The sequence below is a fragment of the Malus sylvestris genome, chromosome 14, assembly GCF_916048215.2.
Source record: "Malus sylvestris chromosome 14, drMalSylv7.2, whole genome shotgun sequence".
Classification (NCBI taxonomy): Eukaryota; Viridiplantae; Streptophyta; class Magnoliopsida; order Rosales; family Rosaceae; genus Malus; species Malus sylvestris.
The window spans coordinates 26,243,328-26,256,149 of record NC_062273.1 but is presented as its reverse complement, the minus strand read 5'-3'; the positions used below and the strand labels follow the sequence as shown (position 1 = coordinate 26,256,149).

Below are 12,822 nucleotides of genomic sequence, written 5' to 3'. Positions count from 1 at the left end.
CAAATGTGTTCCCTTTACAAATCTGAAAAAAACGAACATGAAAGCCATTTAAACAAATGACCTGACCTTAAGAATAGTCCCTACTGTTTGTGCTTCAGGGCTTTTGGACTCCAACGTTGATTGTTCAAGAAAATTTGAAAGCATACTCGGATGTATAAATTAGACGGCATGTTGGAGATTTTATATAACAATTAATCTATCTTTCTTGTCTCTAAAATTCAGATTATTCTATTGTTTTGAAACTGAGAACAGTGTGATGCTGGATGTCTATGAGAGTGTGAAATGTCGAGGTAGTATTGAAAAATAAGAAAAATAAATGAGATGCGTTAATATACTTTTTAAAAAAAAAAGTAAATATAAAGTGGATTAAATATGTTGAAAAAATAAGTTGAAAGTATGTTGAATGTAGTATAAGGTGTGAATAAAACAAACCGTCAAATTATACAACTTGATGAATAAAAGTATTATAACCCTGTATTGTACCCTCTGCCTTGCAACTTGTTAATATTTAATCATGCACTTACACCAAATAGTATAATCTTATTATACACTTTCCTATCTTCAATTTGATATAGTATGGGTCGAATTTGGTTAAGAAACGATTGAGTTACGAAGCTTTGAAAATTGCCCAAACTTTTGGCCAAGAGCTCCGGGACACTTAACGGAGTTTTTAAATGACCAACATAATGGATGGTGGACAATCTCAGGGACCATTTTGGCTACAAAGCCTTTTTTTTTAATTTTTTACAAATGATATTATCTACACTAATGAGGTGGGTAGCAATAATGTGTTTAAAATTCGCCTTTGGCGAGAATCGAACCTAATACCTCTCACTTACAAGTGAAGAGGAATACCACTAGACCGTAGTACTCAGTGATTGTTTTAAAATCGTCAATTTGTTGTATAAGCATAGTTTAGAATTTTTAAAAGAGATGTCATATTTATGTTAAAATTTTATTTGATGGTTGATATGGCCAATTGATATAGATGTTAGATCTTCTTCGTTTCTAATAGATGTGTCAAATGTTTATTTAAAAGAGCATACACTATAGTATATGAAGATAAGCAAAAATGCTTCCTTATTTTATTAATATATTGGACCCCATAGTTATATTAATTATTAAAAAATAATTAAAAATTGAATTTAGTTTTCATCCTATTAGTTGTCAATGGCCCTCATGCATTAAAAAAACAGTTAAATTGAAGAAATTTGACTCTATCTTTGTTTGTTGTGAAAAAAAAAACACAGTTAAAAAGTAAAGAGTCAAATGACTCAGTTGCCGCATCAAAAATAGTATCGCCCTTTGAAAAATAATGCCTTTTGATCCTAATTGACGTATTTGCATCACCTTTGGAGATATCTTCAATTTAGTTGACTTTTATGAAGACGACTTAATTTGTGATTTAAAAACGATTGGCTCTGCAAGAGACGTGTACCTTAAATAATTAAGAATTTACCCTTGCACGCGAAGTTACGTATTCGAGTCTTCCATTCCAATTATATAAAAGAAAACACAAATGAACGGTTGTGTTTTCCCATGTGTGGTCGTTTGCCTAACATTGGAAATAAAATAGAAAATAAAAGAAAACCATGACATGTAGAATAAAGAAAGGAAAGCTTGCAGCTCTTTGCAAATGTTTGCATGGGAATCTTTTTTCTTCTTTTGGGTTTGTGCCATCCAAGCAGAAATTGGATACCATGGTTTGTCTGATACATATAATTTAATTTACATTCTTTACCCCAGGGAGGGGCAGGGACAACAGCACAAACTCAATAGAACATGAATGAGCATTCTGTAATCCTGCAGTCATTAGGCATTTTAGCCTAATGATCAGTAATGATCTGAATGAGACTCGTAGAAATCGCTCGGGCACGGTGACATGACCTCTGGCTCTAGCAACTGCAATACCTGGTTCATTGATGGCCGGTCATCAGGGTTTGCATCGGTGCACCTTGCCGCGATTTCAAGAATTGCTTCCACAGTTTCAGCATCTGCATCTTTGCACCTTTTGTCTACTACTTCATGCAGCCTGTTTTCTCTCAATTGGGTGTTCATCTGCATATTAATGAAAGAGTTATTCAGATCGATACTGTGGTCTGACAACATTGTCTTACGTGAAAAATATGAATGCATCTGTCATAGTAATTTTAGGAAGGAAAGGAGCTTACCCAACCAACAACATTTAAGCCTCGTTTTACAAACGTAGGATCAGTAGGTCTTTTTCCGGTCACAAGCTCTAGCAATAGAACTCCGAAGCTATACACATCTGTCTTCTGAGTGGCTCTCCCACTTTGCAGATACTCTGCAATAACCAAAAACCAATTGATTAGCATTTCTATAAATTTCATATTTCAATATTACAGCGAGCGATTAGTCAGTCATCTCATATTTTGATCAAGCAGGTTTTAACTTTTAGGGCAGAGATAATTCATTCAGCATTCATTTAGTTGTGTGATAAACATTCACTAAATGGTAAATCATGGTAAGGATGTCCGACATAGGTGACTGTATATCAAAATCTATAACGATTGAACCGTGTGATCACCATAATCTAGCTCTACTATATTTACTTACAGCGGAAACAGGGTTACGAAATGCATACAAGACCATAATATGGGACAAACCTGGAGCCAGATAGCCAAAGGTGCCAGCCACCACTGTCGTAATATGGGCATCCTCATCCACCAAAAGCTTTGCAAGGCCAAAGTCAGAGACATGGGGATCCAAGTTTTCATTTAGAAGAATGTTGCTCGATTTTATGTCACGGTGTACTATCTTCGGAGAGCAGTCATGGTGCAGGTATGCTATGCCTCGAGCAGAACCCAGGGCAATTTTCAAACGAGCATTCCAGTTCAAAGGCCGCTCTTCCACCCAATGCTCTAAAGGAGATAAAGACATTACGGAAAAAAAAAAGCAAATGAAATAATCATTCGATTCAAGCTAGTCTATCCCCAAAAAAGCATTCATTTCTAGCACATTCTGAGAGGTGACACTTACCATGCAAGAAATCATCTAAACTGCCCATAGCTAGATAATCATATATGAGAAGCTTTGAAACAGGGAGCCTGCAGTAGCCTCGCAGGTTAACTAGGTTTATGTGCTTAATGCTACCCAAGATCTCTAACTCCCTCTCAAAAACTTGATCACATCCTTCCCGACTTCTATCAATTCTTTTAACAGCAAAAGTACCACAATCATTCATAACCATTCTGTATACAGTGCCAAATCCTCCTGATCCTACAACATCCTCTTCATCGAGCGACTCTAGCTTTTCAATGATTTCACTTGAAGGGTAGGGCATATCACCATGGAAAGTAATGAGTTTTGTACCTGTCAAATGTTCAAATTTTTGTTAGCAACCATAATAAAGTTTGAGTTTATAACTGTATGAAGTCCAGAAAACATCGAGCTTACTTGATTCTTGATTTACTTGCTTTTTAACTTCAGTGTATTTTTTAGCCACTCTTTCCTTTTTCGAAAGAAACCGAACCCAAAGGAAGGTAAGGAGAGTGAAAAACGCAAAGCCCAAGGCAGACATTGCACCAATAAGCACTCCTTTGATGTAATGAGAAGATCGTCTAGAGGGCACTGGAATATCCACAGTGAATTCAATAAATTAGCATAAGCACATTGCTACTTTTTATATAAGAATTTGGTTAGATGTGATTTACAAAATTCCAGAACTGCATTTTAGAAAACTTGTCGTTCGACTAGAAAGCTGATGAAAAGGGATCGAGAACTTGCCTGCTGCTTCATCACTTACAGCATTCTTTGGTAGCACTGCAGGAAATCCCAATGAGGTCCGACAGGGCTTGTGCACTTGTTGGCCACAAAGATCTAGATTGCCAACAAACCTATATGAATGTTCAAGGAAATTTCAGAACAAGATGACAAATGCTTCAGACAGGAAGAAGAGAGAAGGTATTGAAGGTCCTATCTGTACTGCATATAGTGCACAATTGGTGCTATATAATTACTGAAAAGTTAGTGGAAACATCTTTATTCGTGAATTAATTTATCGACCAGTTCAAAACCTTTACAGACAAATCAGTCAAAATGGGCAATTGGCTCACATAAGTATAATGCATGCCTAAATCTTAGTTCAAAAAGCACAATTACACTAGGCTATGAGTGTTTGTTTAGCTTAAGCCGCACAAACATACATACATACACGTATAATTAAAGACTCAGTCTCTAGGGATTTAACAGTGAGTGTGTGTGTGTGTGTGTGTTCGATTCGATTAGGCCATTTTCACTCAACATGAAAGTGTCGAGAGAGACAGTGAGTACTTACGAATCGTTCCCAAAAGTGCTTAGAATTCCAATGTCTGGGATTTCACCGCTTAAGAAGTTGGTGGACAAGTTCCTATGACATACATAGGCAATAATGCTATTCAGACACCAATCCAATTAAAAAACTACGTAGAATACCATTTGGTACTTTGTTATAGCTTACAAAAAGTGTAATTTTGAGAGGCGGCCGATAGATGAAGGTATAGCACCTCTTAATAAATTGCTTGATAAATCCCTACAATTTCATTGTAAAGTTCATCAACACAGGAGTGTAAAGTATTTAAATCAGTCAGTTGCAATTACTATGGTGATAATTCAAATTCCAATTTCCCAATACAAGCTATTGATAATTAAGCACGCAAGACTCCGTAAACAGAAAAGATAAGAACAAAGAAATTCTTACAGTATGGTGAGAGAAGAAAGGTTTCCGATATCTGATGGAATACCTCCTTGAAGGTAGTTAGCCCTCAAGTACCTAACAGATTGAAGATAAAGTATGCAATGCTCAATGCTAGAGTCAATATAAATAGAAGGCAAAGTGACACCTGAAATATATTTCACAACTCAAAGAAGAAACAGAAAAGAGAGCAAAGCCGTTTCGGTTTTCGACTTACAGAGCCCTAAGCTCAGCACAATTGGTAATTTCATTAGGAATGTTTCCATGTAAGCTGTTTTGGTGAAGTGCCCTGGTTTACATTGAAAAAGCACAATCAGAAGAAAATCAAAATTGGAGGACTTCTCAGCTGAGTTTTTACTAATTCAGTATTGGACTCACAGTCTCTGTAATCTACTGAGTTTACCAATGCTGGGAGATATAGTCCCTCCCAGTTGCATGTAAGGCAAGTTACTGCAAAAACCCAATTCAAAATATATGAAAAGCACTTTGAAAACAAGCAGATTAAATCAAAAGCAGTTTGAGTAAATTGAAAAGTAGGGTTTGAAGACTTACATAGAGCTGACTCTAAGGTCCTGAGGATGGCAAGTAATGCCAGTCCAATTACAGGGTGATTCATCAGAATCCTGCCAGTCACTGAGAATGTTTCTGCTGTCATTCAAAGTGCTTTTGATTTCCAACAATGCCAAACCTGAAGCAAAATAATTACCAAAAAACACAAGAAACAAGATTAATAATTTCATATATAAACCCCAAATATAATACTTGAGGAAATGCAGAAAGAATGTAAATTATCAGTAAAGATTTGATTTTTATATGTTTGCCATTAATGACCAAAGAAAATCAGAACTTCCGGCTCAACAAAATGCAACTAATTGACTAGTAAAGTAAATGTCCATCATAAATAAAGAAAAGATGAAAATTTTAACACAATGCCTCCATTTTTCATCGACGAAATGTCCAAAAACTAGAGACATTAGAACAGAAAAAAAAAATTAAAAAAAAACCAATAAAACAGAGAAGTGGAGGGTTTTGCTTACCATCTTGGCTGATAAGAGCAAGAGAGCAATGGGAGGAGAAGATTGCAACTGAAATCATTGAGAAAATCCAAACCAAACCCTTCTGCATCTTCTTGTTTCTGAGCTCAGCCACTTCACTCACTGTGCTCAAAGTTTCAAGCTTTGGGAAGCAGAGAGAGACAGAGAGAGAGTAAGGGGAGATAAACTATGATGAAGCAAGCTGTGGTGCTTGGTGGGGTACTACCATTACCAATACACTAATAATAATTTTGAAGCACGGAGAGCGAGAGAGCGAGAGAGAGGGAGAGAGAGAGATTGCTTTTTCCTATTAGAGCAGAGTGAAGGGCAGACTTTCGAAAATGAGTAATGAAAGTTGTGCAGAAAGAGGCCGTTGTCCACGAATTCAAAAAATTGATCATAAGAGTTCACAACCCTAGTTGAGAGTGAATTTCACGTGAAAAAAAAAAAGATATTGCATATATTTTTTATATTGTTAATTAATTTTTTTTATAAATTATTAATTAATTTTATGATAGAACTTTATTTTTATCATAATGTCAAAGTAGGTTACTTGTATATTTGTCACTAAAATTTTGGTGTTCTTTTACTTCGGTCATTGAATTATTTTCTCATCTTATTTCTAGACTTTTTAGATTGATATAATTAGTCATTTATTGTGCACACTACTAGAACTTTTTAAATTGATAGAATTGGTCATTTGTTGTGCACACGACTAGGCAAGTGCAGTGACGGATGCCTCGGATTTTGGGTGAAATTGCACAACTTTTAGACATTTTTGTTTGAGCATTCTTTAAAATGGGGACCGACAACAAAAGTGAAAATTATAATTTATACCTAAATAGTCGAATTGGATTTGGCGGTTTATTAATTTGTTTTGCCAATGAGTGCCAACCCCACAAGTGACCTACTTATGCTAATTTTGTAATAGACGTTATTGATAGTCATCATTAGACATACTTGAAAAGTTTAAGACAATTTTAAGATGAAACAAAAAATAATAATTGAGGATCAAAGTGAGAACCGTGAAACATTTTTGGGACACATTTATAACTAACTCAAAAGATAAATAAGGAAGGCTTTGATAATTCAACTTCATTGTATATAGGATTAAGTACCTAATACTCTTAATTTTTTAGTGTCATTTCAAATTGGTCTCAACCTTTTTAAACATTTCAACAAATATCAAATTGGTCTCATATCCGTTAAGCCCCAATTAATTTTTCGTTAAATGTACAATTGGCAATAATGAGTCCCACTCCAAACTCACTAATTGATTCAACTTCCAATTCTTCTTTGTAGCCAGTGAAGATGGTAGCGGTCGTATCATGACAGTCAATACCATTTCAGCAACCTCCATGACCTTCTATTGATTTGGAGACAAAGTAAGCCCTAGTTAATTTAACATAAATTAATTGGGACTTAATGGATGTAACATTTTTAATAAGTTGAGTACTTATTTAGAATGTTTAAAAATGTTGAGACCAATTTAAAATGACATTAAAAGATTGAAGAGTTTTCAATACTTAATCCTTATATATAAGAACGAAGCCAATATTGTCCTTAATCAACAATTACCATTCATGGTTAGAATAAAAACAACTCCAAATTATAATCAATCTTGTTTTATGAGTTCATAGCATTAACCCCATTTATCATAAAAGGGATACCATGAAGTTGAAAAGAACAAACCAAAAGTTCCAACCATCTTATCAGATTCTAGAAGAAAAAATCACGAAACTGCATCCAAGTATCATTTGGGGCCGAGACAGTTCCTAAACTAATTGATTACAATAACTAATAGAGAGTTCAATTTTCTTTTGTTTAATTAATTTTTTTTTTTTGCGTTCAAAGGAACCTAGTTAGGCATGGTCGTGGGAAATAAGGGAGGACAACAAACTATGAAGCCTTATCAATGGAATTTGTTGAGAAAATGGATTGATAAATTTTGTTAACGGTGTTATCAACTCCATCAACTGATGTTGCATCTGGATTGATCAATTTCCATCTGAAAAATTCAAGTACATAAAGTTCAGCTCATTCGAAAATACATATCGATATATTTAATAAGGATGTAACAAGATTGCTCCTTACTTGTATCCTATTGACAATTACACCACATGCATGCATGTACAATAAAAAAGCATTAATGACCATATATATCCATGGAATATGATGGTGTGCCTATAAGAAACTGTCCGTGCCTAATAACTCAACGGATACATGTAGTCCAAGAAACAAGAAGACGTGTCCGTAAGAAACTATTTATGCCTAATAACTCAACGGACACATAGTCCTTTTAAAAGCTCTCAATTGATTTTTGTGGTGAAATTAGTTAAGATAATTAAGGACCTGACCAACATGGTGAAAGACAATTCCATGAATGTTGAATGGTATCTAGGAGATGTCCAGTTCCAAACTTACAAATAGTTTCTTAATATACAGATTATTTATGATCTTTTTTGTTTTATGTGTACCAAATTTAGATCACTCTATCCTAAATTACCACTAGTTAATAGTGCTTCGAACTCGATTTTAGATCAAATTCACCACTAGTTTGAGGAAGCAATATCCAAAGCTCATTCCACCACCACAAGAGCAACCCCAATAGTGGCAAGCCTCCCCAAACCAAGGCCACCCCCACTCCCATAGAGATATCCACGTATGTCCCTTGACCCTGTCTAGCTACAGAATATGTGAATCAATCCCCCCGGCTCTTATCCTCGCTTAAGGCCAGTGCCATACTCGACTATATAGTTGTGGTTGATTCCGAGTTGATTTTTCGTCTGACCAGGCTGAGCAAATAGACAAAGGAATACCAAACCCACTGAAAATGCTTTCATGTCGCGTCCTATTATATGATTTGATTCCCTAATGAGATAATGAGCACTAACCTGCAGGTATTGTCCTTATTATTACTTTTGTCGGAAAGAGATCTTCTTCGGATCTCTTCCACCTAATCCATCAAATTCGGGAATTCGGGTTATTGAAATTTGATCAAACAACTACAAACGAGGACTCACTTTCAAAGTTATAATAACGTTAACCATTGGATCAAATTTCAATGGTCTGGATCCCCCAACATGGTGGATTATGAGGAAAGGATCCCGAGAGGATCCCTTTCCACTTTTGTCCCTATAGGATGTGATGGATTGCAACTTTAAAACAAAATTCATGACAATCTATTCTGTTTAATGCTCATTTTCAAAAGATTGGATATTGACTCCTTAAGATTGAAGTGGAATACCTTCTCAATTTACTTCGAGACCGATTCACAAAATCTCATGTTTATGATCATAACCGTTTATACTGTAAATCAATATGTACGTAAAGATCATTTCTACAAAATTCAATTAATAAGATAATTTAGTCAATCAATTGTCGCAATAGATAACGGTTCATAATGTTATTACTAAATATGTCCATCTATTTTTATATAGTTGAAGACAAAATGATTTTATATTTGAATGATTTTTTGCAGAAATAATTTTTAAAGAGTGGTTTATAATATTACTTGCATCCTATGAACCACCCAGGCTTATATTAATGAATAACACCAGATGGCTGTATCTACCCAATTATATTGATAGAGACAGAAGAAAAAGAGTACCAAATCATTATAGTGGAAATAAACGTTGGAGCATAAGAACGAGAAAAGACATACATTAATACATGATTCACAACCAACAAGACACTAGAAATAATTATTCTACTTCCTTTTCTTTGGGTTTTTTTTTTTCCATTTTTGAAATTAAAAGCAGGCCTACGACTTGGGAAAATAGAACGGTGAGATGTCAAACAATATATATGGATGAGGCTATGAGAAAATGGATTTCTAAATTTTGTTGAACGTGACGCCAATCTTATCGACTGGTGATGGATGTGAAAGATAAATCATCTCAGCATTTGGATTGACCAATTTCCATCTAAAAAATTTCAATCACAATAAAATTCAAGAATTATGTCTATAGTGTGTTGACATTTAATAGCATAAAAAATATATACTAAAGCTTCAAATTGAGTTTCCTTACTTGTATCCTATAGACAAATGATGTAAAAATACTGCAAGTTGTATCTTGACAAGCAAGTTTCCTGCACATATTCTCGATCCACCACCAAAAACTTGGTATGTTCAGAGCTTAGCTGATTCCTGAAGGAGTGAAACTACACCCATTAATTACTTAGTAATTTATCTTCAATTAATTCATCGTGTTAGAATATTGACTTACATTCCATCTATCTGGGTTGAAGCACATGGGATCATCAAAATTCTCTGAATTTGTGTGGAGATATCGAACCCAAACAATCACTCTCCAATCCTTGGGTATTTTATAACCTACACCAATCAATTTGGTTAGAAACACACAAAAAATTATGTGTGCCGATGGTAATTAAAAACATAATTTACATTTTGTTACCTTTATACTCAACTTCCTTAGTAGCCAATCGGAAAACAAATGCTGCAACGTTGGCCAGTCTTATTGTTTCTTCCACCACCTGTATATCATTATATGAAGTGCAATAGCTTTGGCTTGAGATTAATTCTTTGTTACAAGGAGTATCGCGGGAGATGCATAACGATACTAATAATGAATGACTTTTCTCTTTTATACAAACGTTATTAGAAGGGGGAATCAGAACATCAGATGCAGCACTACAGTAAATTAAGCTATAAGCTCTTTGCATCAATATATAATAAATGGTAAATCCCTCAATGCATACAGATAAAGTACCTTGTTTGTGTATTTCATTTTTGAAACATCTTCATATGTGATAAACTCCCCGGTCTTGTTCTTGTGTATAGCCATATTCTCTTCCTGCAATTACATATCACGAAAACCGCGTCAAGATGAAACATAATTAAATGAATGTTTCTTTTTTCGAGTCAAATTATGAGAGATGGTGAGTGTTAACATATCAATGATTCTGCCATTGATGAAGGCGAGAAACACAGATATCACAGAACCTTATGATCGAAGAGATGAGAGAGAGAGAGAGAGAGAGAGAGAGAGAGAGAGAGAGAGAGAGAGAGAGAGATTATCTTTGTATTTGTTCAGAATTGAATGAATACAGTAGCCTTACAATCTTCTTATCTAGACCCTTAGTCCTTAAGCTAGCTGACAGTTACTAACTAACTAACCATTTATCTGAGGTGGCATAACAGAATTGCTGAGATGGCATCTGATGCACTATCTCCAACAGTGATATGCTATGATCATACGCGAAGCTTTTGGAGGACGTCAGGGTATTTTTCGAGATAATATAAAGTCCGCATTATTGATAGAGAAGTGGATGCATATCCAGCGATACCAAGGCTGACAATGTTGTCTAGAACCTCTTGGTCACTTAATTTATTGCCTTCATCGTCTTTAATCTGCATAAGCCCATCCATTAGATCATTTGTCACCCCTTCCTTTAGGTTTTTTTTCTTCTTTAGCTCCACCCTGAAAATGTCCTCAAGCTTTTTCCTACACTGCAAATTGAAACTATTCTAAAAATCTCTGTCTAGGGCCGCTTAGGCCCCGCCTAGGCTCTAGACGGTTGGTCACCGTCCCGATTAATGCCTAGGCGTTTGAAAATTAAGAAAGGGCACCTAGACCAGCTGAGGCGCCTGCCTTGCCCACCCAGACCGCCTAGGCACCTGCCTAGGTTGCGACTCAATTAAACAGAAAATAGATAACTTTCAATTTGCATTTAATTTATTTCAATAAATTGTAAGAGACTTGTTGAATACTTATATGAGCACACACTATATGCTTGTTCCCTATGTTTTCATTATGTTCTAATACTTCATAATACATATGTTATTATTTTTTGTAGTTTATGATGAAATTATATATATATATTAAGTATAAACAAACACTTATTTACATGAAATATAATGAATTTACTTAAATCCGCCTAACGTCTTTTAGAACCTTGGCAAATTCACATTCATATATTTGGCATTTATTTACAATATGGTCTGAATATATATTGGAAAATCAGTAGAAAAGTAGAAGCATGATCTATCATGCTTCTTAAAAAAACGTTTTTTTTAAAGCATGTACGTGAACACTACTCATGAAATTTTCAAAGGGCAAGTACACCCTCGCATATGTTACAAAATTACAACATTTTCCCTTACATTTATTATATTACATTCAACATCATATGCTTTTAGTCATTTCACGTAGTCATAGCAGTTTTAGATAAAAATTTACCATACACTCAAACACTACTTTTTTTTTTTGTTAAAATCACTTTTACAAAAAAATTGACTAAACACTCAACAACTTTATTTTATAGCCATTTATTCTCACAGCACAACAATAATAATTTTTTTCTTTCTAAAAAGCATGATAATACCAAATTAGCCCTTAATTTAGCTTGTGTCCTTATGTGCCAAAGTGGAAGTTGCACTTACACCCGTCTTAGTTAATTGATAATGGGTTAATTACACCAATACCTCTTAAGGTTTATTGAGTTTTCACAAAACTCCCTCACGTTTGAGACATTATACTGACACCCCTTCAGGTTTAAATTCACTTTCACATAGCTCATTCAGTCAAAGTTTTGTTAATAAATTGACAATTTAAACCTTATAACTAATTACTTAAATAATAACAAAATATTTCTAATTATATAGAAAAGAAAAAAATTAAAAAAAAAGTGAACTAGCAATTTAGTCCCTGAATTATCACTTGAGTAAAAATTAGGTCTCTAAACTATTTTTTTTTTTTCCAAAAACTCAGTCATTGAATTATAAAAATCTACCAATTACATCCCTAATATTAGATTTGAAGCTACTGTATTCAATTTTCCATCAATTTAAGTAATGTTACTTACATGTGGTACATGTGATGCCCGTCCCTAATTTTCCATGTAATTTCTCATCGAGTGTGTAAATTGACATTTATGCCCTTATTGGCAAAGTGACGTGGACGTGGTTATTCAGCTTTTAATTATTTTTCTCATTATCGTAATTAAATAGTACTAGTTGTTACGATCACGTGAGCACGATTTAGACCCAAATTGGAGTGGTAACGAAAAAGTTACGTTACATTAAAGTATGTAAATAGCGAGTAGGTTTGTGCACGTGTGTAAATTATCCAG

At 34.5% G+C, this 12,822-nt stretch overlaps 1 protein-coding gene across 1 annotated transcript; it reads right to left on the bottom strand.

The window, feature by feature from the left end:
* Positions 1 to 1,605: 1,605 nt before the first annotated feature.
* LOC126598609 (LRR receptor-like serine/threonine-protein kinase FEI 2) lies at positions 1,606 to 6,046 on the bottom strand. Its single transcript, XM_050264974.1, has 13 exons — positions 5,731 to 6,046; positions 5,246 to 5,381; positions 5,072 to 5,143; positions 4,911 to 4,982; positions 4,700 to 4,771; positions 4,460 to 4,531; positions 4,298 to 4,369; positions 3,748 to 3,857; positions 3,418 to 3,591; positions 3,001 to 3,333; positions 2,628 to 2,882; positions 2,172 to 2,305; positions 1,606 to 2,058 (listed from the first exon to the last, which is right to left on the bottom strand). Exons 1-13 carry the CDS (start codon positions 5,816 to 5,818, stop codon positions 1,834 to 1,836), a joined length of 1,815 nt encoding a protein of 604 aa, XP_050120931.1. The 5' UTR covers positions 5,819 to 6,046; the 3' UTR covers positions 1,606 to 1,833.
* Positions 6,047 to 12,822: the final 6,776 nt, after the last annotated feature.

Excerpts from the sequence above, each read along its gene's own strand:
- LOC126598609 (XM_050264974.1), bottom strand. The coding sequence starts at position 5,818 with ATGCAGAAGGGTTTGGTTTGGATTTTCTCAATGATTTCAGTTGCAATC. Across the intron at positions 4,983-5,071 it reads CTCAGTAGATTACAGAGACT|GGCACTTCACCAAAACAGCT; the intron begins GTGAGTCCAATA and ends AATGTAAACCAG. Across the intron at positions 3,334-3,417 it reads GCAAGTAAATCAAGAATCAA|GTACAAAACTCATTACTTTC; the intron begins GTAAGCTCGATG and ends AACATTTGACAG.